The sequence below is a fragment of the Oncorhynchus tshawytscha genome, linkage group LG29 (assembly GCF_018296145.1).
Source record: "Oncorhynchus tshawytscha isolate Ot180627B linkage group LG29, Otsh_v2.0, whole genome shotgun sequence".
NCBI classification, from domain to species: Eukaryota; Metazoa; Chordata; class Actinopteri; order Salmoniformes; family Salmonidae; genus Oncorhynchus; species Oncorhynchus tshawytscha.
Genome location: NC_056457.1, coordinates 31,727,508 through 31,754,481, shown reverse-complemented (window position 1 = coordinate 31,754,481; position 26,974 = coordinate 31,727,508). Strand labels below are relative to the sequence as shown.

At 43.5% G+C, this 26,974-nt stretch overlaps 1 protein-coding gene across 2 annotated transcripts in view; it reads left to right on the top strand.

The window, feature by feature from the left end:
- LOC112235865 (netrin-G1-like) overlaps positions 1-26,974 on the top strand; it is a 243,544-nt gene that overhangs the window by 146,877 nt on the left and 69,693 nt on the right. For both annotated transcript variants that reach the window (XM_042308914.1, XM_042308913.1), the window contains exon 3: positions 3,348-3,520. In XM_042308914.1, coding sequence (XP_042164848.1) covers positions 3,348-3,520 — 173 coding nt within the window. The remainder of the gene's footprint in view (positions 1-3,347; positions 3,521-26,974) is intronic.

Here is a 26,974-nt window from a genome sequence, read left to right as displayed (position 1 = left end):
TTTGGCACACGCGAGCAGTGTGGGTGCAATAATTGAATAATATAGATTTCTAAATTTATTTTGCAATGCTCGCGCACGCGATGCGAGCGGTGTAGTCAGCCTGTTATAGGACACATCACTGCACTCTATACTTCTCTGTAAACTGGTCATCTCTGTATACTTGTCACAAGACCCACTGGTTGATGCTTATTTATAGAACCCTCTTAGGCCTCACTCCCCCCTATCTGAGATATCTACTGCAGCCCTCATCCTCCACCTTACAACACCCATTCTGCCAGTCACATTCTGTTAAAGGTCACCAAAGCACACACATCCCTGGATCGCTCATCTTTTCAGTTCGCTGCAACTAGAGACTGGAACGAGCTGCAACAAACAATCAGACTGGACAGTTTTATCTCAATCTCTTCATTCAAAGACTCAAACATGGACACTCTTACTGACAGTTGTGGCTGCTTTGTGTGATGTATTGTTGTCTCTACCTTCTTGCCCTTTGTGCTGTTGTCTGTGCGCAGTGATGTTTGTACCATGTTTTGTTGCTGCTACCATGTTGTGCTGCTGCCATGTTGTGTTGCTACCATGTTGTTGTCATGTGTTGCTGCCATGCTGTGTTGACATGTGTTGCTGCCATGCTATGTTGTTGTTTTAGGTCTCTCTTTATGTAGTGTTGTCTCTTGTCGTGATGGGTGTTTTGTCCTATATTTGTATTGCATTGTATTTGTATTTTTAATCCCAGCCTCCGTCACCGCAGGAGGCCTTTTTGCCTTTTGGTAGGACGCAATTGTAAAATAAGATTTTGTTCTTAACTGACTTGCCTAGTTAAATAAATTGTTATGGATTTCATGTATAATGACTAAAACATTTTTTTATCTTTATTTAACTAGGCAAGTCAGTTAATGAACAAATTATTTTTTTCAATGACAGCCTAGGAACAGTGGGTTAACTGCTTTGTTCAGGGGCAGAATGACAGATTTGTACCTCGGGGATTTGAACTTGCAACCTTCCAGTTACTAGTCCAACACTCTAACCACTAGGCTACCCTGCCACCCCTCCACTCTAACCACTAGGCTACCCTGCCACCCCTCCACTCTAACCACTAAGCTACCCTGCCACCCCTCCACTCTAACCACTAGGCTACCCTGCCACCCCTCCACTTTAACCACTAAGCTACCCTGCCACCCCTCCACTCTAACCACTAGGCTACCATGCCACCCCTCCACTTTAACCACTAAGCTACCCTGCCACCCCTCCACTCTAACCACTAGGCTACCCTGCCACCCCTCCACTTTAACCACTAAGCTACCCTGCCACCCCTCCACTCGAACCACTAAGCTACCCTGCCACCCCTCCACTCTAACCACTAGGCTACCCTGCCACCCCTCCACTCTAACCACTAGGCTACCCTGCCACCCCTCCACTCTAACCACTAAGCTACCCTGCCACCCCTCCACTCTAACCACTAAGCTACCCTGCCACCCCTCCACTCTAACCACTAAGCTACCCTGCCACCCCTCCACTCTAACCACTAGGCTACCCTGCCACCCCTCCACTCTAACCACTAAGCTACCCTGCCACCCTTCCACTCTAACCACTAAGCTACCCTGCCACCCCTCCAACCACTCTAACCACTAGGCTACCCTGCCACCCCTCCACTCTAACCACTAGGCTACCCTGCCACCCCTCCACTCTAACCACTAGGCTACCCTGCCACCCCTCCACTCTAACCACTAGGCTACCCTGCCACCCCTCCACTCTAACCACTAAGCTACCCTGCCACCACATGATGTATATAATGATGTATATGTTTAAAGTAATGATAGGACTATAACTAACAGAATTCTACCCTGTCTCTGTATAATGATTTGAATGCTTGTGAAGAGGAAAAGAGGAACTGTGGACAGACAACTTGTGACCACTGTGAAACTGAAAAACAGGAAGAAAGTCTCCCCACTCAGAGAGGGGAGAAACCGTTAGGCTTGCAGTAGATTATGTAACATGTTGCAGAATAAGATAAGCAATGTATGTGTTGGAATATATTTGGAAACTGCATTGTCATTGTTAGAGAGGAGGAGGGGCATTTATGACGAAATGTGAGGTATATAAACCTATGTGCATGGTATGATTGCCAGAGCTCTCGTAAATAAACATTCTGACAATCGTACACTGGCCTCTGTCTGTTTCATTTCAACCAGAACCTTACAAACTCTGGGTTACAGACTGAGTATTTTAATTGAAGTTCAGTTTATGAACCTTGAGAACAAAATTATCCTAACATAAATACAATTAAATAAATAAATCAATAGGGACAAGGAGGCCTAGAGAAGCTACATTGACAGTCCCAGCAGGGGTGTAGGGTTACCTCAAACCGCCAGTTCACCCCGTCCCACCACCTCCATTTTTCTGTCTCCTAGGGTAGATAGAGATCAGTGTGTATGCAACACAATTGCAACCCTCTTGACTCTCTGTAACAAAATCAATGCACATTGATTTTATATTTAGACCGGAAGGAATTTTTGAGAGCTAGACATTCTTGGTGTCTGGTGCCATTGTCAGGATTAGAAATGCATAAATGTTTTTGTTACAGGTTTTTATGTTCCCAGTGGTTACTGAGTATTGACTATTATTACTGTAGGTCGTAGTACTGTTATGTAACAATAGTAGTAGGGTGGAAAGGAAGTTCAACATGTTTATTGTAATGACTGACTTTCAGAACACGTTCATCTTTTAAAGGCTGTGTTTTATTTAAATGTTTTAACAAACATGTACCAGCTGTCCTGCTCCTTCGCACTTTCTAAACAGCTGACATTATCTACAAACTCCGAGAAAGAGATGGAGAGACACCTACTGCCTTTCGTGAGGCAGCAACTCTCGTTTCCCTCCCCCTGGGACGACTATTCCACTCTGCTTGTTTAATTTATTCTGCTTCTCTCTCTCGCTCTCTGTCGTTTTCTCGTTTAGATAAATGCGACCTTACTACAATTACCCTTCCTCTAGTGTGACAATTATAAATAAGTTATCTTGTATGGCAGAAGAAAGCAGAGGGACTTGATTTGATTTGATTTGGACAATAATGATGCAGACAGTTTTGTGGAATTCCTGTTGGAAAGTTGTTCTCCAGATGTTGAGAATACCTGTCTTTGTTTCTGTGTTGACTGGGATCTTCTCAAGGCCACTCTGCCCTTCAACCGCAAAAATACTTCATCTGACTATATTTGTCTTCCCTTTCTTTCACTCCCACACGTAAGATCTGAGATTGAAAAAATGTCAAATTCCACCAGCGCTGAATTGTTTTTTTTCTCCCTCTTCTCTTCTTCTCTTCTCTGTTCTTTTTTTCCCCCTTCCTTTGACAGGTGCAAGTGTAACCTTCACGCCAACAGTTGCGTGTTTGACAAAGAGAAGCTAAATTGTGAGTGTGAGCACAACACCACGGGACCGGACTGTGGCCGCTGTAAGAGGAACTACCAGGGACGGACGTGGAGCGCAGGATCCTATCTTCCAATCCCCAAGGGCACGGCAAATACCTGTGAGTAACCAACACACACACACGTGTGTATACACACACATGAACAGATATATTCACACAAGCACAGATGCAGATAGATGTGATATCTTGTGAACACATACAGTACCTACAGACGCACACACACATGCAAGCGCACACACACACACATGCACAATATCTTCCCCACAAATTCACACACCTCATGGTGAACTGCACCAGTTTAACACACAATGCAGAGGTCTCTCTGTCTGTCTGTCTGTCTGTCTGTCTGTCTGTCTGTCTGTCTGTCTGTCTGTCTGTCTGTCTGTCTGTCTGTCTGTCTGTCTGTCTGTCTGTCTGTCTGTCTGTCTGTCTGTCTGTCTGTCTGTCTGTCTGCCTGTCTGTCTGTCTCTGTCTGTCTGTCTGTCTGTCTGTCTGTCTCTCTCTCTCTCTCTCTCTCTCTCTCTCCTAACCAGCTGTCTCTCTAACCCACCTCTTGGTCCTCCTCTCCCTAGTCTCTCTGGTCCTCCTCTAACCCTAGTCTCCTAACCAGCTGGTCCTCCTCTAACCCACCTAACCAGTTGGTCCTCCTCTAACCCTAGTCTCCTAACCAGCTGGTCCTCCTCTAACCCTAGTCTCCTAACTAGCTGGTCCTCCTCTAACCCTAGTCTCCTAACCAGTTGGTCCTCCTCTAACCCTAGTCTCCTAACCAGTTGGTCCTCCTCTAACCCTAGTCTCCTAACCAGTTGGTTCTCCTCTAACCTTAGTCTCCTAACCAGCTGGTCCTCCTCCAACCCTAGTCTCCTAACCAGCTGGCCTTCCTCTAACCCTAGTCTCCTAACTAGCTGGTCCTCCTCTAACCCTAGTCTCCTAACTAGCTGGTCCTCCTCTAACCCTAGTCTCCTAACTAGCTGGTCCTCCTCTAACCCTAGTCTCCTAACCAGCTGGTCTTCCTCTAACCCTGGTCTCCTAACTAGCTGGTCCTCCTCTAACCCTAGTCTCCTAACCAGCTGGTCCTCCTCTAACCCTAGTCTCCTAACTAGCTGGTTCTCCTCTAACCCTAGTCTCCTAACCAGCTGGTCCTCCTCTAACCCCAGTCTCCTAACTAGCTGGTCCTCCTCTAACCCTAGTCTCCTAACTAGCTGGTTCTCCTCTAACCCTAGTCTCCTAACTAGCTGGTTCTCCTCTAACCCTAGTCTCCTAACTAGCTGGTCCTCCTCTAACCCTAGTCTCCTAACCAGCTGGTCCTCCTCTAACCCTAGTCTCCTAACCAGCTGGTCCTCCTCTAACCCTAGTCTCCTAACCAGCTGGTCCTCCTCTAACCCTAGTCTCCTAACCAGCTGGTCCTCCTCTAACCCTAGTCTCCTAACCAGCTGGTCCTCCTCTAACCCCAGTCTCCATCTCATCTCTTCATCCTGTTATTTCCAATCCGTGGCCCCAATATTAGGAAATTGTGCAGTCATGTTTCCAGTCAGTGACAGTGTATGTTCAGTCAGTCTTTCATGCGTTTGTATTTGTACACTGCTTTTTGACAACAGCAAATGTCTATCCATTGTTCTTAACAGGTCACATATGATCTGAGGGCCAGAGGGGTCGGTAGCCTTTAAAGACGTGCTGCAATTATTAGTTGGTTGTGTGTGTGTGTGTGTGTGTGTGTGTGTGTGTGTGTGTGTGTGTGTGTGTGTGTGTGTGTGTGTGTGTGTGTGTGTGTGTGTGTGTGTGTGTGTGTGTGTGTGTGTGTGTCTCTTTTAGGAGACTAGTCCAGATAGTGGCAGCTGCTTACTTCTGTACCGCCCTCTTGAGGTTGTGGCGGTCATTACATTTTGTCAACTGGTTATTGTCATGCAAAAGACTGCCGGTCTCACGGTAATTGACCATCAATTAACATAAACACGTTTAGCATCTCCAGTCCTCCAAGCATACAAGCTGCATACAAGCTGCATACAAGCTGCTGATGCACGCCTTTGGAAAATTACATTGTATGTACACCATCAAAATAAATCCATTTATTTTATTCAGGTCTAAAGAAACATTATGACATGAAGAAAATGTATTTCAGAAGAACAGATTATGAGTTGGTCTACTGTATGTTATCTGGCTATGCTTCATGCCATACGGCTGTAGGCCTGTTCATTTATCAGACTAGATACTGTATGTGATCTGGCTATGCTCTATGATATAGGCAGTAGGCCTGTTCATTTATCAGACTAGATACTGTATGTTATCTGGCTATAGACTGTAGGCCTGTTCATTTATCAGACTAGATACTGTATGTTATCTGGCTATAGACCTGTTCATTTATCAGACTAGATACTGTATGTTATCTGGCTATGCTGTATGCTCTATGATATAGGCTGTAGGCCTGTTCATTTATCAGACTAGATACTGTATGTTATCTGGCTATGCTCTATGATATAGGCTGTAGGCCTGTTCATTTATCAGACTAGATACTGTATGTTATCTGGCTATGCTGTTATTGACTATAGCTAGCTATAGCTAATGGTGTTATTGACTATAGATAGCTATAGCTAATGGTGTTATTGACTATAGCTAGCTATAGCTAATGGTGTTATTGACTATAGATAGCTATAGCTAATGGTGTTATTGACTATAGCTAATGGTGTTATTGACTATAGCTAGCTATAGCTAATGGTGTTATTGACTATAGCTAATGGTGTTATTGACTATAGCTAATGGTGTTATTGACTATAGCTAATGGTGTTATTGACTATAGCTAATGGTGTTATTGACTATAGCTAATGGTGTTATTGACTATAGCTAATGGTGTTATCGACTATAGCTAATGGTGTTATTGACTATAGCTAATGGTATTATTGACTATAGCTAATGGTGTTATTGACTATAGCTAATGGTGTTATTAACTATAGCTAATGGTGTTATTGACTATAGCTAATGGTGTTATTGACTATAGCTAATGGTGTTATTGACTATAGCTAATGGTGTTATTAACTATAGCTAATGGTGTTATTGACTATAGCTAATAGTGTTATTGACTATAGCTAATGGTGTTATTGACTATAGCTAGCTATAGCTAATGGTGTTATTGACTATAGCTAATGGTGTTATTGACTATAGCTAGCTATAGCTAATGGTGTTATTGACTATAGCTAATGGTGTTATTGACTATAGCTAGCTATAGCTAATGGTGTTATTGACTATAGCTAATGGTGTTATTGACTATAGCTAGCTATAGCTAATGGTGTTATTGACTATAGCTAATGGTGTTATTGACTATAGCTAATGGTGTTATTGACTATAGCTAGCTATAGCTAATGGTGTTATTGACTATAGCTAATGGTGTTATTGACTATAGCTAGCTATAGCTAATGGTGTTATTGACTATAGCTAATGGTGTTATTGACTATAGCTAATGGTGTTATTGACTATAGCTAATGGTGTTATTGACTATAGCTAATGGTGTTATTGACTATAGCTAATGGTGTTATTGACTATAGCTAATGGTGTTATTGACTATAGCTAATGGTGTTATTGACTATAGCTAGCTATAGCTAATGGTGTTATTGACGATAGCTAATGGTGTTATTGATCTAGCTAGCTAATGGTGTTATTGACTATAGCTAATGGTGTTATTGACTATAGCTAATGGTGTTATTGACTATAGCTAATGGTGATGTTGACTATTATCTATAGCTTATGGTGTTATTGACGATACCTAATGGTGTTATTATCTATAGCTAATGGGGTTACTGACGATAGCTAATGGTGTTATTGACTATAGCTAATGGTGTTATTGACTATAGCTAGCTATAGCTAATGGTGTTATTATCTATAGCTAATGGTGTTATTGACGATAGCTAATTGTGTTATTATCTATAGCTAATGGTGTTACTGACTATAGCTAATGGTGTTATTGACTATAGCTAATGGTGTTATTGACTATAGCTAGCTATAGCTAATGGTGTTATTGACTATAGCTAATGGTGTTATTGACTATAGCTAGCTATAGCTAATGGTGTTATTGACTATAGCTAGCTATAGTTAATGGTGTTATTGACTATAGCTAATGGTGTTATTGACGATACCTAATGGTGTTATTATCTATAGCTAATGGGGTTACTGACGATAGCTAATGGTGTTATTGACTATAGCTAATGGTGTTATTGACTATAGCTAATGGTGTTATTAACTATAGCTAATGGTGTTATTGACTATAGCTAATGGTGTTATTGACTATAGCTAATGGTGTTATTGACTATAGCTAATGGTGTTATTGACTATAGCTAGCTATAGCTAATGGTGTTATTGACTATAGCTAATGGTGTTATTGACTATAGCTAGCTATAGCTAATGGTGTTATTGACTATAGCTAGCTATAGCTAATGGTGTTATTGACTATAGCTAATGGTGTTATTGACTATAGCTAATGGTGTTATTGACTATAGCTAATGGTGTTATTGACTATAGCTAGCTATAGCTAATGGTGTTATTGACTATAGCTAATGGTGTTATTGACTATAGCTAGCTATAGCTAATGGTGTTATTGACTATAGCTAATGGTGTTATTGACTATAGCTAATGGTGTTATTGACTATAGCTAGCTATAGCTAATGGTGTCATTGATTATAGCTAATGGTGTTATTGACTGTAGCTAGCTATAGCTAATGGTGTTATTGACTATAGCTAATGGTGTTATTGACTTTAGCTAGCTATAGCTAATGGTGTTATTGACTATAGCTAGCTATAGCTAATGGTGTTATCGACTATAGCTTATGGTGTTATTGACTATAGCTAGCTATAGCTAATGGTGTTATCGACTATAGCTTATGGTGTTATTGACTATAGCTAGCTATAGCTAATGGTGTTATCGACTATAGCTAATGGTGTTATTGACTATAGCTAGCTATAGCTAATGGTGTTAAACATATATGGGCTGCATGATGCGACTATAGGCTATAAAAGCTTACTCTCTGCTCCTCGCCTCAGGCCACACCGTTGTTCTCTCATCAAGTGATCATATTTTCAACCCATCGGACTCTTCTCAATTTAATCTTGTATTTTTGAACATGTAACATTTGTTTAGATTGAGAATCGTCCATTATCAAATGGGCAGGAACAGGAACAGGAAGAAGGGGAAGGGGAAAAAATACACATCATCCCTATGCACTATAATAGTGAATGGAGGCTGCGTGCCTGCCAGTCCGTTTTTCAATGATACTTCGGTTTTCTAGTGGAATATGAGCAGCTGAGAAAGAAATATAAAACTTATTTTACTCCATGCATCAATCACTGTTTGAGTAGCATGCTTTCGCTGCTCGAAAGGTGATATTCCGCCCAAACTCTGTATGCCATGGGCTCTCCGACCATGTGCCTGCAGCTACCCAGTGGTTCATTTGGGAAACCAAGTGATATCTTTTCGGGAACATCGATAGTAACATGTTTTCAACGGTTGACAGCCCCTCTACACGCTCCAGAAATGAATAAAGGAGAGAGAGAAGGAGAAGGAAACACACGGTGGAGATATATTCTGTATAGCTAAAGGTAATATGTTTCCCAGTTAATTATGAAAATATAAATAATTCCCTATTACTAGACTATTCACGATCAAATACAAATTCACTATAATTGTAGGCTAACTGTAAGCTGCCCTGCACAATCAATGAACTGACAACATTGCCTAGGGCTAGAAGTTCTCTCCCAGACACATGGATATAACATTTGGAGCGTAGCATAAGGTAACTAGTCCATCCAGTATGCATCATAATACAGTCTACACTCAAAGGCAATTACTCTAATTGGTTTAATTTTGAAGGATAGGCTAGCTAGAACAATTATGTACCAAAGGCATGTTAAATCAATTTTGTTTTATGATTTTCCTGACATGGGTAATATGTCGTAGGCAATGTATTGTATAAGGCGCAATCATAAGTTTATGGGTTTGCATGAGCTCTAATATGCATGTGGTTGTTTTTGTATTAATCATCACCTTAGAAAGCGCTGTCCATTTCATTGTGTTAGACTTTGAAACAACATCCACAATGACCATGTTTTACACTGAGTTTTAACCTGTTGTTGAACTTGTGTTTGATGTGATTTTCCATTGCATTTGCATTGATGTCAGAGTGGTTAGAGGGACAATAGAGCCCTGAGTACCAGGCCATTAGAACCTGATGGAGGGACAATAGAGGCCTGAGTACCAGGCCATTATGACCTGATGGAGGGGCAATAGAGCCCTGAGTACCAGGCCATTAGGACCTGATGGAGGGACAATAGAGCCCTGAGTACCAGTCCATTAGGACCTGATGGAGGGACAATAGAGCCCTGAGTACCAGGCCATTATGACCTGATGGAGGGACAATAGAGCCCTGAGTACCAGGCCATTAGGACCTGATGGAGGGACAATAGAGCCCTGAGTACCAGGCCATTATGACCTGATGGAGGGACAATAGAGCCTGAGTACCAGGCCATTAGACCTGATGGAGGGACAATAGAGCCCTGAGTACCAGGCCATTATGACCTGATGGAGGGACAATAGAGCCCTGAGTACCAGGCCATTAGGACCTGATGGAGGGACAATAGAGCCCTGAGTACCAGGCCATTATGACCTGATGGAGGGACAATAGAGCCCTGAGTACCAGGCCATTAGGACCCGATGGTAAGTAGTGAGTTGGGTACTACCAACACATGTCCAGAGTGCAGAAGAGGAGATTACCGTGACTCAACAGTCACATGGAATGTCACTGCCGTCATGACTCACGACACCAGTTTGGCGGTAATATGGTCACCGCAACAGCCCTACGCCCTTCACCACCCATGCCCCGTTTGGCCTAGCCTCTGCCGAGTCCCCGACAACTGGATGTTCCGGTTTTCAGGGGAAATTTAGAGTCAATCCTGTGACTTTCGCTTTTGTATATTTCACAAGGCAACACTCCATCTTAACAACTCCTCCACGTTTACTGGATGGAATGAACAGTTTCTTCCCGTCAGAATGTAGGGGATCTACACGAAGCAAAAATATAAACGCAACATGTAAAGTGTTGGTCCCATGTCTCATGGGCTGAGATAAAAAAAAATCTCAGAAATGTTCCATATGCACCAAAAAGCTTATTTGTTTAAAAATGTTGTGCACAAATTTGTTTAAGTCTGTGTTAGTGAGCATTTGTCCTTTGCCAAGATAATTAATCCACCTGACAGGTGTGGCATATCAAGAAGCTGATTAAACAGCATGGTCAATACATAGGTGCACATTGTGCTGGGGACAATAAAAGGCCACTCTAAAATAGGAAGTTTTGTCACACAACACAATGCCATAGATGTCATAAGTTTTGAGGGAGCGTGCAATTGGCATGCTGACTGCAGGAATAACCACCTAGAGCTGTTGGCCAGGGAATTGAATGTTTATTTCTCTACCATGAGCCACCTCCAACATTATTTTAGAGAATTTGGCAGTACGTCCAACCGGCCTCACAACTGCAGGCCACATGTAACCACGCCAGCCCAGGACCTTCACATCCGGCTTCTTCACATGTGGGATCGCCTGAGTGGGTGGGCCTATGCCCTCCAAGGCCCACCCAAGGCTGCACCCCTGCCCAGTCATGTGAAATCCACAGAACAGGGCCTGATGAATTTAAATGGACTGATTTCCTTATATGAGCTGTAACTCAGTAAAATCTTGCTTTTATATATATTTTTCAATATAGTTTCAGGCGTTTACTGCTACATTAGAGTGCATTTGCCTTTGATGCAGTGGTCACCAACGTTTTTCTGAGTCAAGATCAGATCCTGAATCAAAATGCCGCTCAGCTGAGTGAGCATAATAATTAGCTTGTTTTATTTTACTGGAATGATGGCTTTCGTCTGATGGTCAGTCTGAACATGAACCTACTCATAAATACAGCAGCTCTCTGCTGAATTCGTTGAGTCTTTCTCTAGTCATGGTTTTAAACGTTTTGAGGCTTCTTTTTAAATGTCTATAGCTCAAGGAAACTGTGCCTACATGGTGATCTGAGGTATCTGATTGGCCAGTGGTTGGCCTGTAGGTGCACCTGATTTGTTCTCTGGGCCAGCCGTGTAGGCATAGTTCTTCCTTCAGACACATAAAAATGGTTCAAAATGGGAACACTTTGCCTTTCCAGTGCTAGGGCTACTGAATCAAGAGCACCTACCGCCAACAGCACGAAATGAATAAAACAAATAGGAACACTTTGCCTTTCCAGTGCTAGGGCTACTGAATCAAGAGCACCTACCGCCAACAGCACGAAATGAATAAAACAAATAGGAACGCAAGGTGAGAGTTATGAGTTTTAACAGGGTTAGAAAAATGGCCATTCAAGATCTGAGATTGACAGCATATTATTTAAAAAGTACACACACACACACACACACACACACACACACACACACACACACACACACACACACACACACACACACACACACACACACACACACACACACACACACACACACACACACACACGCACACACACACACTCTCTCTCTCCTTGGCCCTCATGATGAAAGACATTCGTACAGTAAAGTACATTATTATATTTGGGTTTGTTAAAAATCCATAATACGATAAACAGACCCCTCCCCTGTAATAACTAAATAGAACACTCCCCTGTAATAACTAAATAGAACACTCCCCTGTAATAAGAAATAGAACACTCCCCTGTAATAACTAAATAGAACACTCCCCTGTAATAACTAGAACACTCCCCTGTAATAAAATAGAACACTCCCCTGTAATACAGAAATAGAACACTCCCCTGTAATAACGAAATAGAACACTCCCCTGTAATAACGAAATAGAACACTCCCCTGTAATAACTAAATAGAACACTCCCCTGTAATACAGAAATAGAACACTCCCCTGTAATAACTAAATAGAACAAACCCCTGTAATACAGAAATAGAACCCCCCTGTAATACAGAAATAGAACACTCCCCTGTAATACAGAAATAGAACACTCCCCTGTAATACAGAAATAGAACACTCCCCTGTAATAAGAAATAGAACACTCCCCTGTAAAACTAAATAGAACACTCCCCTGTAATACAGAAATAGAACACTCCCCTGTAATACAGAAATAGAACACTCCCCTGTAATAACTAAATAGAACACTCCCCTGTAATAACTAGAACACTCCCCTGTAATAACAAATAGAACACTCCCCTGTAATAACTAAATAGAACAAACCCTGTAATACAGAAATAGAACACTCCCCTGTAATAACTAAATAGAACAAACCCTGTAATACAAAAATAGAACACTCCCCTGTAATACAGAAATAGAACACTCCCCTGTAATACAGAAATAGAACACTCCCCTGTAATAATGAAATAGAACAAACCCCTGTAATAACGAAATAGAACACTCCCCTATAATAACTAAATAGAACACTCCCCTGTAATACAAAAATAGAACACTCCCCTGTAATAACTAAATAGAACACTCCCCTGTAATACAAAAAATAGAACACTCCCCTGTAATAACTAAATAGAACAAACCCCTGTAATACAGAAATAGAACACTCCCCTGTAATAACTAAATAGAACACTCCCCTGTAATAACTAAATAGAACACTCCCCTGTAATACAGAAATAGAACACTCCCCTGTAATACAGAAATAGAACACTCCCCCTGTAATACAGAAATAGAACACTCCCCTGTAATAACGAAATAGAACACTCCCCTGTAATACAGAAATAGAACACTCCCCTGTAATACAGAAATAGAACACTCCCCTGTAATACAGAAATAGAACACTCCCCTGTAATACAGAAATAGAACACTCCCCTGTAATAACGAAATAGAACACTCCCCTGTAATAACGAAATAGAACACTCCCCTGTAATAACGAAATAGAACACTCCCCTGTAATAACTAAATAGAACACTCCCCTGTAATAACGAAATAGAACACTCCCCTGTAATAACGAAATAGAACACTCCCCTGTAATAACGAAATAGAACACTCCCCTGTAATAACTAAATAGAACACTCCCCTGTAATAACTAAATAGAACACTCCCCCTGTAAAACTAAATAGAACACTCCCCTGTAATAACTAAATAGAACACTCCCCCTGTAATAACGAAATAGAACACTCCCCTGTAATACAGAAATAGAACACTCCCCTGTAATACAGAAATAGAACACTCCTGTAATACAGAAATAGAACACTCCCCCTGTAATAACGAAATAGAACACTCCCCTGTAATAACGAAATAGAACACTCCCCTGTAATAACGAAATAGAACACTCCCCTGTAATAACGAAATAGAACACTCCCCTGTAATAACTAAATAGAACACTCCCCTGTAATAACTAAATAGAACACTCCCCTGTAATACAGAAATAGAACACTCCCCTGTAATAACTAAATAGAACACTCCCCTGTAATACAGAAATAGAACACTCCCCTGTAATAACTAAATAGAACACTCCCCTGTAATAACTAAATAGAACACTCCCCTGTAATACAGAAATAGAACACTCCCCTGTAATAACGAAATAGAACACTCCCCTGTAATACAGAAATAGAACACTCCCCCTGTAATACAGAAATAGACCCCTCCCCGTGTAATAAAGAAATAGAACACTCCCCCTGTAATACAGAAATAGAACACTCCCCCTGTAATACAGAAATAGAACACTCCCCCTGTAATAAAGAAATAGACCCCTCCCCGTGTAATAAAGAAATAGACTGCCACTAGCACAGTCAGTGTAGTCAGCTCAGCTATCCCCATTGAGACCGTGTCTGTGGCTCGACCTAGGTTGGGCAAAACCTAACATGGCAGTGTTTGCCTTAGCAATCTCACTAGGATAAAGACCACCTCCATTCCTGTCATTATTGAAAGAGATCATGATACCTCACATCTCAAAATAGGGCTACTTAATGTTAGATCCCTCACTTCCAAGGCAGTTTTTGTCAATGAACTAATCACTGATCATAATCTTGATGTGATTGGCCAGACTGAAACATGGCTTAAGCCTGATGAATTTACTGTGCTAAATGAGGTCTCACCTCCTGGTTACACTAGTGACCATATCCCCCGTGCATCCCGCAAAGGCAAAGATGTTGCTAACATTTACGACAGCAAATTTAAATTTACAAGTCATGAAATCTATGCAGCCTACTCATTCACTTTTTATAGCTACCGTTTACAGGCCTCCTGGGCCATATACAGCATTCCTCACTGAGTTCCCTGAATTCCTATCGGACCTTGTAGTCATAGCAGATAATATTATAATTTTTGGTGATTTTAATATTCACATGGAAAAGTCCACAGACCCACTCCAAAAGGCTTTCGGAGCCATCATCGACTCAGTGGGTTTTGTCCAACATGTCTCTGGACCTACTCACTGTCACAGTCATACTCTGGACCTAGTTTTGTCCCATGGAATAAATGTTGTGGATCTGAATGTTTTTCCTCATAATCCTGGACTATCGGACCACCATTTTATTACGTTTGCAATCGCAACAAATAATCTGCTCAGACCTCAACCAAGGAGCATCAAAAGTTGTGCTATAAATTCTCAGACAACCCAAAGATTCCTTGATGCCCTTCCAGACTCCCTCTGCCTACCCAAGGACATCAGAGGACAAAAATCAGTTAACCACCTAACTGAGGAACTCAATTTAACCTTGCGCAATACCCTAGATGCAGTTGCACCCCTAAAAACTAAAAACATTTGTCATTAGAAACTAGCTCCCTGGTATGCAGAAAATACCCGAGCTCTGTAGAGATACTCTTAATGATCGGCTATGAAAAGCCAACTGACATTTACTCCTGAGGTGCTGACTTGCTGCACCCTCGACAACTACTGTTATCGGCTATTATTAGTATTTGACCATGCTGGTCATTTATGAACATTTGAACATCTTGGCCATGTTCTGTTATAATCTCCACCCGCCACAGCCAGAAGAGGATTGGCCATCCCTCATAGCCTGGTTCCTCTCTAGGTTTCTTCCTAGGTTTTGGCCTTTCTAGGGTGTTTTTCCTAGCCACCGTGCTTCTACACCTGCATTGCTTGCTGTTTGGGGTTTTGGGCTGGGTTTCTGTACAGCACTTTGAGATATCAGCTGATGTAAGAAGGGCTATATAAATACATGTGATTTGATTTGATTTTAGACCCAATACCCTGGAATAAAGAAATAGACCCCTCCTCCTGGAATTAGAAATAGATCCCTCCTCTTGGAATTAGAAATAGACCCCTCCCCTGGAATAAAGAAATAGATCCCTCCTCCTGGAATTAGAAATAGACCCCTCCTCCTGGAATAAAGAAATAGAACCCTCCTCTGGGAATTAGAAATAGACCCCTCCCCTGGAATAAAGAAATAGACCCCTCCTCCTGGAATTAGAAATAGACCCCTCCTCCTGGAATTAGATATAGACCCCTCCCCTGGAATAAAGAAATAGACCCCTCACCATGTAAAACATAAATAGTCCCTTCAAATGTCATACATAAATAGACCTCTTCCCCCTGGAATAAAGAACTAGACTCCTCCCCCTGCAATAAAGAAATAGACCCCTCCCACTGGAATAAAGAAAATGCTGACATAAAAAGCTTCTTATGCTATTCGTAATTTCAAAAGTAATCACTGACAATTTCACAACTCTCTTTAGATTTTCCCTTAACCCATTGAGCATATGGCTGTCCTACAGAGACAAATTAGTGAAAATCAATAATGTTATTAAGATTTAATTTATTTTTATGACGCACATCAATGTGTCTAAGGCAGATCGATGAAGAATCTTAGAGAGGACGGTTTATACGGTAGGTCATTCTAGACATGGAAATACAGTTGAAGTCTGAAGTTTACATACACCTTAGCCAAATATATTTAAACTCACTTTTTCAAAATTCCTGACATTTAATCCGAGTAAAAATTCCCTGTCTTAGGTCAGTTAGAATCACCACTTTATTTTAAGAATGTGAAATGTCAGATTAATAGTAGAGAGAAGGATTTATTTCAGCTTTTCTTTCTTTCATCACATTCCCAGTGGGCCAGAAGTTTACATACAATCAATTAGTATTTGGCAGCATTGCCTTTAAATTGTTTAACTTGGGTCAAACGTTTCAGGTAGCCTTCCACAAGCTTCCCACAATAAGTTGGGTGAATTTTGTCCCATTCCTCCTGACAGAGCTGGTGTAACAGGTTTGTAGGCCTCCTTGCTCGCACATGCTTTTTCAGTTCTGCCCACAAATTTTATATAGGGTTGAGGTCAGGGCTTTGTGATGGCCACTCCAATACCTTGACTTTGTTGTCCTTTAGCCATTTTGCCACAACTTTGCAAGTATGCTTGGGGTCATTGTCCATTTGGAAGACTCATTTGCGACCAAGCTTTAACTTCCAGACTGATGCCTTGAGATGCAATCCCGGATCCGGGAGCGTAATCATAGCCTCAAACGAATTAGCATAACGCAGCGGACATAAATACCCCTAGAAACTTTTCCTATTCATGAAAATCACAAATGAAATGTATTCAAACACAAGCTTAGCCTTTTGTTAATCACACTGTCATCTCAGACTTTCAAAATATGCGTTACAGCCAACGCTAGACAAGCATTTGTGTAAGTTAATCATGGCATAATGCTATGCTAGGCTCTGCTGGCAGCAGGCAACATTTTCACGAAAATAAGAAAAGCAATCAAATTAAATAATTTACCTTTGAAGAACTTTGGTTGTTTTCACTCAGGAGACTCCCAGTTAGATAGCAAATGTTCCTTTTTTCCAAAAATATTATTTTTGTAGGCGAAATAGCTCCAGTTTGTTCATCATGCTTGGCTGAGAAATCGACCGGAAAATGCTACCACTACAACGCCAAACTTTTTTCCAAATTAGCTCCATAATTTCGACAGAAACATGGCAAATGTTGTTTAGCATCAATCCTCAAGGTGTTTTTAACATATATATTCGATAATATATCCGTCGAGGCAATTGGTTTCTCATAAGAAGCAATTGGAAAAATGGCTACCTCAGTATTTTACGCAAGATTTTCTGCGGGAGACACCATGTGCCCACTTGCTAAATGTGGTCCCTTACGGCTATTCTTCAACAGAAATGCGTAAAAAGACGTTACAATGCTGTAGACACCTTGGGGTATACGTAGAAAACTAAGCTCATACGTAGCTCATTCACAGCCATATAAGGAGTCATTGGCATGAGGTGGTTTCAAAAAATTTGGCACTTCCTGATTGGATTTTTATCTGGGTTTCGCCTGTAACATCAGTTCTGTTGCACTCACAGACAATATCTTTGCAGTTTTGGAAACGTCAGAGTGTTTTCTATCCAAAGCCGTCAATTATATGCAGAGTCGAGCAACTTTTCGTGACAAAATATCTTGTTTAAAACGGGAACGTTTTTCATCCAAAAATTTAAATATCGCCCCCTAGTCGTAAAAGGTTATTAATATATCCACATATTTTCTTTTCCTCATGATGCCATCTATTTTGTGAAGTGCACCAGTCCCTCCTGCAGCAAAGTACCCCCACAACATGATGTTGCAACCCCCGTGCTTCACAGTTGGGATGGTGTTGTTTGGCTTGCAAGCTTCCCCCTTTTTCCTCCAAACATAGCGATGGTCATTATGGCCAAAAAGTTATATTTTTGTTTCCTCAGACCAGAGGACATTTCTCCAAAAAGTATGATCTTTGTCCCCATATGCAGTTGCAAACTGTAGTCTGGCTTTTTTTATGGCGGTTTTGGAGCAGTCGCTTCTTCCTTGCTGAGCGGCCTTTCAGGTTATGTCGATATAGGACTCGTTTTACTGTGGATATAGATACTTTTGTACCTGTTTCCTCCAGCATCTTCACAAGGTCCTTTGCTGTTGTTCTGGGATTGATTTTCCCTTTTCGCACCAAAGTACGTTCATCTCTAGGAGACAGAACGCGTCACCTTCCTGAGCAGTATGACGGCTGTGTGGTCCCATGGTGTTTATACTTGCGTACCATTGTTTTTACAGATGAAGGTGGTACCGTCAGGCGTTTGTAAATTGCTCCCAAGGATGAACCAGACTTTTGGAGGTCTACAAAAAAAAATTCTGGAGTATTGGCTGATTTCTTTGATTTTCCCATGATGTCAAGCAAAGAGGCACTGAGTTTGAAGGTACACTAAGTTTGAAATACATCCACAGGTTCACCTCCAACTGACTCAAATGATGTCAATTAGCGTATCAGAAGCTTCTAAAGCCATGACATCATTTTCTGGAATTTTCCAAGCTGTTTGAAGGCACAGTCAACTTAGTGTATGTAAACTTCTGAACCACTGGAATTGTGATACAGTGAGTTATAAGTGGAAAAATCTTGTGTCACGCACAAAGTGGATGTCCTAACCGACTTGCCAAAACTATAGTGTGTTAACAAGAAATTTGTGGAGTGGTTGAAAAACGAGTTTTAATGACTACAACTTAAGTGTATGTAAATTTCCAACTTCAACTGTAGATTGTCCAAAAGGCTTCTTAACAGCTTCTACCCCCCAAGCCATCAGACTCCTGAACAGCTAATCAAATGTCTACCCCTTTAATTATTATTTGTTACTTTATTTTATATTTTTTACTTAACAAAATCTTTTATTAAAATTGCATTTTTGGTTAAGTCATTGTAAGTAAGCATTTCACTGTAAGGTCTACCTACACCTGTTGTATTCGGCACATGTGTAGCAAATACAATTTGATTTGATTCTATATACAGTATCAACTCTTCTGAGTCAAAGAGGAAGAGAAGAGAATCTTGTTTTGTCTGATGGAGTGAATGAGGGAAAGTGATTGAGAAAGGAAGGGATGGGTGAGATGGAAGGATGGAAGTGAGCTTCACTCTCTGTCACGGAAAACTCTGCCTTTCTGGGCCTTGGAATGTTCCCTCTCTTACTTTCTCTATCTCACCCTCTATCTCTCTCTGTCTCGCTCCCTCTCTGTCTCGCTCTCTCTCTCTTCCTCTCACCCCTCTTTCCGTGTGTCAGTGAAGAGAGAAGGAGAGGGATCAGTTGGAGAATTATCCATGGCAGTTCATTCTACCAGGCCAAGGGGTTGAAGGGAGAAAATTGAGCATAGTGGTGAAGTGGATCTCAAGCCTTTCCTACACACATGGAGGAAACTAGATACTAGAACTGAAAGGGCTAGCGCAGTGAACTGTGAACACAGCTCTTAAGGCAGCTTAACGTGTGTACAACTAGCTTTCTGAGGCATGAAATAGTATCGCCAGTAAAATGTTCAACTTTCCTCTCGTCTAAACATTGTTAGGTGTACAGTTTTAAATGGGACTTTGTTATGTTGAACCAATGTCAGTAAAACATCCGTCCAAGTGTTCAAGTGTGCAGATCCATCCACAGAGAACGATGAGGAGATCACTGTTGTCATGGATACTATTCAGGTCTCAAGTAGACTGCCTCTTGATCGCTGCACCCTACACTATCAATGTTATGTTCTTACTGTAAACACTATCAATGTTGTGTTCTTACTGTAAACACGAACAATGTTATATTGTTACTGTAAACACTATCAATATTATGTTACTGTAAACACTATCAATGTTATGTTACTGTAAACACTATCAATGTTATGTTACTGTAAACACTATCAATGTTACATTCTTACTGAAAAACGTTCAATGGTATATTCTTACTGTATATACACTAACTATGGTATGTTGCTGTATACACTATAAATGTTCTATTCTAATTGTAAACACTAATGTTATGTTCTTACTGTATACACTATCAATGTTATGTTCTTACTGTAAACACTATCAATGTTATGTTCTTACTGTATGTACACTATCAATGTTATGTTCTTACTGTAAACACTATCAATGTTATGTTCTTACTGTAAACAATATCAATGTTATATTCATACTGTATGTACACTATCAATGTTATATTCTTAATGTAAGCACTAATGTTAGTCTTACTGTAAACACTATCAACGTTATGTTCTTACTGTAAACAATATCAATGTTATGTTCTTACTGTACGATCTAGAAGAAAAAGAAAGGCACACCTATCAAGACGAGGTGCTGGCTAGCGGAGTAGAAACTTGAAAATAAAAGCGAGCCGCACACCAACGTTTCGACAGCCAAGCTGTCTTCATCAGGGTATTACATTTTTGTTTTTTGCATTTTTGCATCTGAGCTCCTAGAGTGTGCGGCTCTCTTTTATTTTCAATGTTCTTACTGTAAACAATATCAATGTTATATTCTTAATGTAAGCACTAATGTTAGTCTTACTGTAAACACTATCAATGTTATGGAAGATCTGTCAGGAAGTCCACCGACAGGTGCGACCATGGCCGTTGTGGAGCGAGGAGGGGTTGTAACTTCCCTCTGGGCAGGTGCCTGGGAGCCTTGCACTGGGTGCACACCGAGTAGGAGGAAAAATAAACTCATAAACTCTCACGTCCTTGGCCAAGGTGGACCATCAGTACTTCTAAGTACTAAGCACTAAGTACTTCCCACTGATCCAACCGATGCCAGGATGACCAGAGGAGGGTGATGTGTGGGCCCAATAGATCAAACGGTCACAGACAGCAGACGGAACATACAGGCGCCCAACTGGACACTGGGGGCGGAGTGGGCTCTGTGCGTAATGCCCACTCTATGTCCGCGTCCAGCTCCCACACCACCGGTGCCACCAGGCAAGAGGCCAGAAGTATGGGAGTGTGATCCATGGACCGCTGCTCTGTGTCAGACATTCGGGACAGTGCGTCTGGCTTAGCATTCTGGGAACCTGGTCTGTAGGACAGAGTGAAAACGAAACGGGTAAAGAACATGGCCCAACTTGCCTGGCGAGGGTTCAGTCTCCTTGCCTCCTGGATGTTCTCCAGATTGTGGTGGTCAGTCCAGATGAGAAAAGGGTGTTTAGCCCCCTCAAGCCAATGTCTCCATGCCTTCAGAGCCTTGCCAACAGCTCCCGGTCCCCCACATCATAAAGAAAACACAGGGGCGGAGCTTTGGTGATGTGCCCGAGTGCTGAGAGAGCACGGCTCCTATCCCAGCCTCGGACGCGTCCACCTCCACTATGAATGCCAAAGAGGGATCTGGATGAGCCAACACGAGAGCTGAGGTAAACAGAGCCTTCAGGTGACCAAAAGCCCTGTCCGCCTCAGCCGACCACTGCAGCCACACCGGTCCCCTCTTCAGCAGTGAGGTAATGGGAGCTGTTACCTGACCAAAGCCTCCGGTACTAGTTGGCAAACCCTAGACACTGCTGCACTTCCTTTACCGTGGTGGGAGTTGACCAATTACACATGGCTGAAATGCGGTCACTCTCCATCTCCACCCCTGAGGTGGAAATGCGGTACCCTAGGAAGGAGACGGACTGTTGGAAAAACAGACATTTCTCAGCCTTGACATACAGGTCATGCTCCAACAGTCGACCAAGCACACTGCGCACCAGGGACACATGCTCGGCGCGTGTATCGGACTATATCAGAATGTCGTCGATATCCACCACTACACCCTGCCCGTGCAGGTCCAGGAAAATCTCGTCAACAAAGGCCTGGAAGACTGATGGAGCATTCATCAACCCGTACTGCATGATGAGGTCTTCCACTTGTCCCCTTCCTGGATACGCACCAGGTTGTAAGCTCTCCTGAGATCCAATTTTGTGAAGAAGCGTGCCCCGTGCATTGACTTGTTCGCACTGGCGATGAGAGGCAGCGGGTAGCTCTACCTCACAGTGATCTGATTGATACCTCAATAGTCAATACACGGGCGCAGACCCCCATCCTTCTTCACAAAAAATAAACTTGAGGAGGCAGGTGAAGTGGAGGGCCGAATGTATCCCTGCCCCAGGGATTCAGAGACATATGTTTCCATAGCCATCGTCTCCTCCTGTGACAGAGGATACACGTGACTCCTGGGAAGTGCTGCATTTACCAGGAAATTTATCGCACAATCCCCCCGTCGATGCGGTGGTAATTTAGTCGCCCTCTTCTTACAGAAGGCGAGAGCCAAATCCGCATATTCTGAGGGGATGACCTGGTCTGGACTTTCCACCGTAGTTGCACCAATGGAAACCCCCACACACCTCCCTGAGGACTGACATGACCATCCCTTGAGAGCCCCTTGAGAGCCCTCTGTTGGGGTCATGACAGGCCAACCAGGGTAGGCCCAGCACCACGGGAAACGCAGGAGAATCAACAAGGAAGAGACTGATTCTCTCCTTATGACCATCCTGTGTAACTATGCCTAGTGGAGCGGTGGCCTCCCTAATCAGCCCTGACCCTAATGGTCAACTATCTAGGGCATGCACAGGGAAGGGCATATCCACAGGAACAAGGGGGATCCCTAAACTATAGGCAAATGAACGGTCAATAAAATGTCCAGCTGTGCCTGAATCTACTAGTGCCTCATGCTGGGAATGCGGGGAAAACTCAGGAAATTAAATAAACACATACGTGTGAGCAACAGGGGGCTCTGGGTGAGTCTGGTGCCGAATCACCTGGGGTGACACGATAGTGCCCTGCCTGCTGCCTCGACTCCCTGAGGAAACCACCCCTGCACCGACCAGCAGTCTGCCCTCTGCGGCCACAGATAGTGCAGGGAATGGCCCCTCCTCCGGTCGCCCTAAGTGCAGCACCTCCCAGCTCTATGGGCGTCGGAGCGGAGGTGTTGGGGGATGGAACTGACAGGCCCCGATCCGGACGTCCGCGGGCAGTCAGCAGGTTGTCCAGCCGGATTGACAAGCCCAATATAGACCCTGGTCAATGGGGGAGGGCAAGCCCAATATAGACCCTGGTCAATGGGGGAGGGCAAGCCCAATATAGACCCTGGTCCATGACAGAAGGCAAGCCCAATATAGACCCTGGTCCATGAGGGAAGGCAAGCCCAATATAGACCCTGGTCCATGACAGAAGGCAAGCCCAATATAGACCCTGGTCTATGACAGAAGGCAAGCCCAATATAGACCCTGGTTCATGAGGGAAGGCAAGCCCAATCTAGACCCTGGTTCATGACAGAAGGCAAGCCCAATATAGACCCTGGTCCAGGAGAGAAGGCAAGCCCAATATAGACCCTGGTCCATGGGGAAAGGCAAGCCCAATATAGACCCTGGTCAATGGTGGAAGGCAAGCCCAATATAGACCCTGGTCCATGGGGAAAGGCAAGCCCAATATAGACCCTGGTTCATGAAGAAGGCAAGCCCAATATAGACCCTGGTCCATGACAGAAGGCAAGACCGATATAGACCCTGGTCCAGGAAAGGCAAGCCCAATATAGACCCTGGTCCATGACAGAAGGCAAGCCCGATATAGACCCTGGTCGATGGGGAGGGCAAGCCCAATATAGACCCTGGTCCATGGGGAAAGGCAAGCCCAATATAGACCCTGGTCCATGACAGAAGGCAAGCCCAATATAGACCCTAATCCATGACAGAAGGCAAGCCCAATATAGACCCTGGTCCATGGGGAAAGGCAAGCCCAATATAGACCCTGGTCCATGACAGAAGGCAAGCCCAATATAGACCCTGGTCCATGACAGAAGGCAAGCCCGAATATAGACCCTGGTCCATGGGGAAAGGCAAGCCCAATATAGACCCTGGTCCATGGGGAAAGGCAAGCCCAATATAGACCCTGGTCCATGGGGAAAGGCAAGCCCAATATAGACCATGGTCCATGACAGAAGCAAGCCCGATATAGACCCTGGTCCATAAAGTAAAGTAGACAAGCCCAATATAGACCCTGGTCCATGGGGAAAGGCAAGCCCAATATAGACCCTGGTCCATGACAGAAGGTTTTAAGCCCGATATAGACCCTGGTCCATGGGGAAAGCAAGCCCAATATAGACCCTGGTCCATGACAGAAGGCAAGCCCGATATAGACCCTGGTCGATGGGGAAAGGCAAGCCCAATATAGACCCTGGTCCATGGGGAAAGGCAAGCCCGATATAGACCCTGGTCCATGACAGAAGGCAAGCCCAATATAGACCCTGGTCCATGACAGAAGGCAAGCCCGATATAGACCCTGGTCCATGGGGAAAGGCAAGCCCAATATAGACCCTGGTCCATGACAGAAGGCAAGCCCAATATAGACCCTGGTCCATGACAGAAGGCAAGCCCAATATAGACCCTGGTCCATGACAGAAGGCAAGCCCGATATAGACCCTGGTCCATGGGGGAAGACAAGCCCAATATAGACCCCGGTCAATGGGGAAGACAAGCCCAATATAGACCCTGGTCCATGACAGAAGGCAAGCCCGATATAGACCCTGGTTCATGGGGAAAGGCAAGCCCGATATAGACCCTGGTCCATGACAGAAGGCAAGCCCAATATAGACCCTGGTCCATGGGGAAAGGCAAGCCCGATATAGACCCTGGTTCATGGGGGAAGACAAGCCCAATATAGACCCCGGTCAATGGGGAAGACAAGCCCAATATATACCCCGGTCAATGGGGGAAGACAAGCCGAAGCCCACGTACATGATATCAGCTTTTATGTGACTTATCGATTTTACAGTTGTTTTAACATTTGATGACCCTCTGCTACAGCAGGCTTCCCTGCCTAAAGTAAAGTAGACTAACGATCTAACAGGATCTAGGAATATTTGTCCCGAGCCTGATCCATAACATGGAGACCATGCAGTGTACTGTACAATTTGGTTTCTCTAAGTGCAGATCTAGGATCAACTTCCCCTCCCCCAATCCTAACCTTAACCATTGGTTGGGGGAAATGCTAAACTGATTCAATATCAGCGTCTAGGGGCAACTTTACCCTATTCCATACAATGGGCTCTGTTGAAGAGAAACAGTGGTCATGCAGTTGTAGCAGATCGTGTGCACGTGTTATAATATAACTGACCAGCTGTTATCCGAACCAGGTGACAGTCACAGAACTCAGTCATGTAGACCAGCTGTTGTCTGTATCTAAACCAGGTGACAGTCACAGATCCCAGCCATGTAGACCAGCTGTTGTCAGTATCCGAACCAGGTGACAGTCACAGAACCCAGTCATGTAGACCAGCTGTTGTCTGTATCTAAACCAGGTGACAGTCACAGAACCCAGTCATGTAGACCAGCTGTTGTCTGTATCCGAACCAGGTGACAGTCACAGAACCCAGTCATGTAGACCAGCTGTTGTCTGTATCTAAACCAGGTGACAGTCACAGAACCCAGTCATGTAGACCAGCTGTTGTCTGTATCTAAACCAGGTGACAGTCACAGAACCCAGTCATGTAGACCAGCTGTTGTCTGTATCTGCAGCAGGTGACAGTCACAGAACCCAGTCATGTAGACCAGCTGTTGTCTGTATCCGAACCAGGTGACAGTCACAGAACCCAGTCATGTAGACCAGCTGTTGTCTGTATCTGCAGCAGGTGACAGTCACAGAACCCAGTCATGTAGACCAGCTGTTGTCTGTATCCGAACCAGGTGACAGTCACAGAACCCAGTCATGTAGACCAGCTGTTGTCTGTATCTGCAGCAGGTGACAGTCACAGAACCCAGTCATGTAGACCAGCTGTTGTCTATATCTGCAGCAGGTGACATTCACAGAACCCAGTCATGTAGACCAGCTGTTGTCTGTATCTGCAAACCAGGTGACAGTCACAGAACCCAGTCATGTAGACCAGCTGTTGTCTGTATCCGAACCAGGTGACAGTCAAGGAACCCAGTCATGTAGACCAGCTGTTGTCTGTATCTGCAGCAGGTGACAGTCACAGAACCCAGTCATGTAGACCAGCTGTTGTCTGTATCTGAACCAGGTGACAGTCACAGAACCCAGTCATGTAGACCAGCTGTTGTTGTCTGTATCTGCAGCAGGTGACAGTCACAGAACCCAGTCATGTAGACCAGCTGTTGTCTGTATCCGAACCAGGTGACAGTCACAGAACCCAGCCATGTAGACCAGCTGTTGTCTGTATCTGCAGCAGGTGACAGTCACAGAACCCAGTCATGTAGACCAGCTGTTGTCTGTTTCTAAACCAGGTGACAGTCACAGAACCCAGCCATGTAGACCAGCTGTTGTCTGTATCTGCACCAGGTGACAGTCACAGAACCCAGCCATGTAGACCAGCTGTTGTCTGTATCCGAACCAGGTGACAGTCACAGAACCCAGCCATGTAGACCAGCTGTTGTCTGTATCTAAACAAGGTGACAGTCACAGAACCCAGTCATGTAGACCAGCTGTTGTCTGTATCTGCACCAGGTGACAGTCACAGAACTCAGTCATGTAGACCAGCTGTTGTCTGTATCTAAACCAGGTGACAGTCACAGAACCCAGCCATGTAGACCAGCTGTTGTCTGTTTCTAAACCAGGTGACAGTCACAGAACCCAGTCATGTAGACCAGATGTTGTCTTTATCTGAACCAGGTGACAGTCACAGAACCCAGTCATGTAGACCAGCTGTTGTCTGTTTCTAAACCAGGTGACAGTCACAGAACCCAGCCATGTAGACCAGCTGTTGTCTGTATCTGCACCAGGTGACAGTCAAATCAAATCAAATCAAATTTATTTATATAGGCCTTCGTACATCAGGTGATATCTCAAAGTGCTGTACAGAAACCCAGCCTAAAACCCCA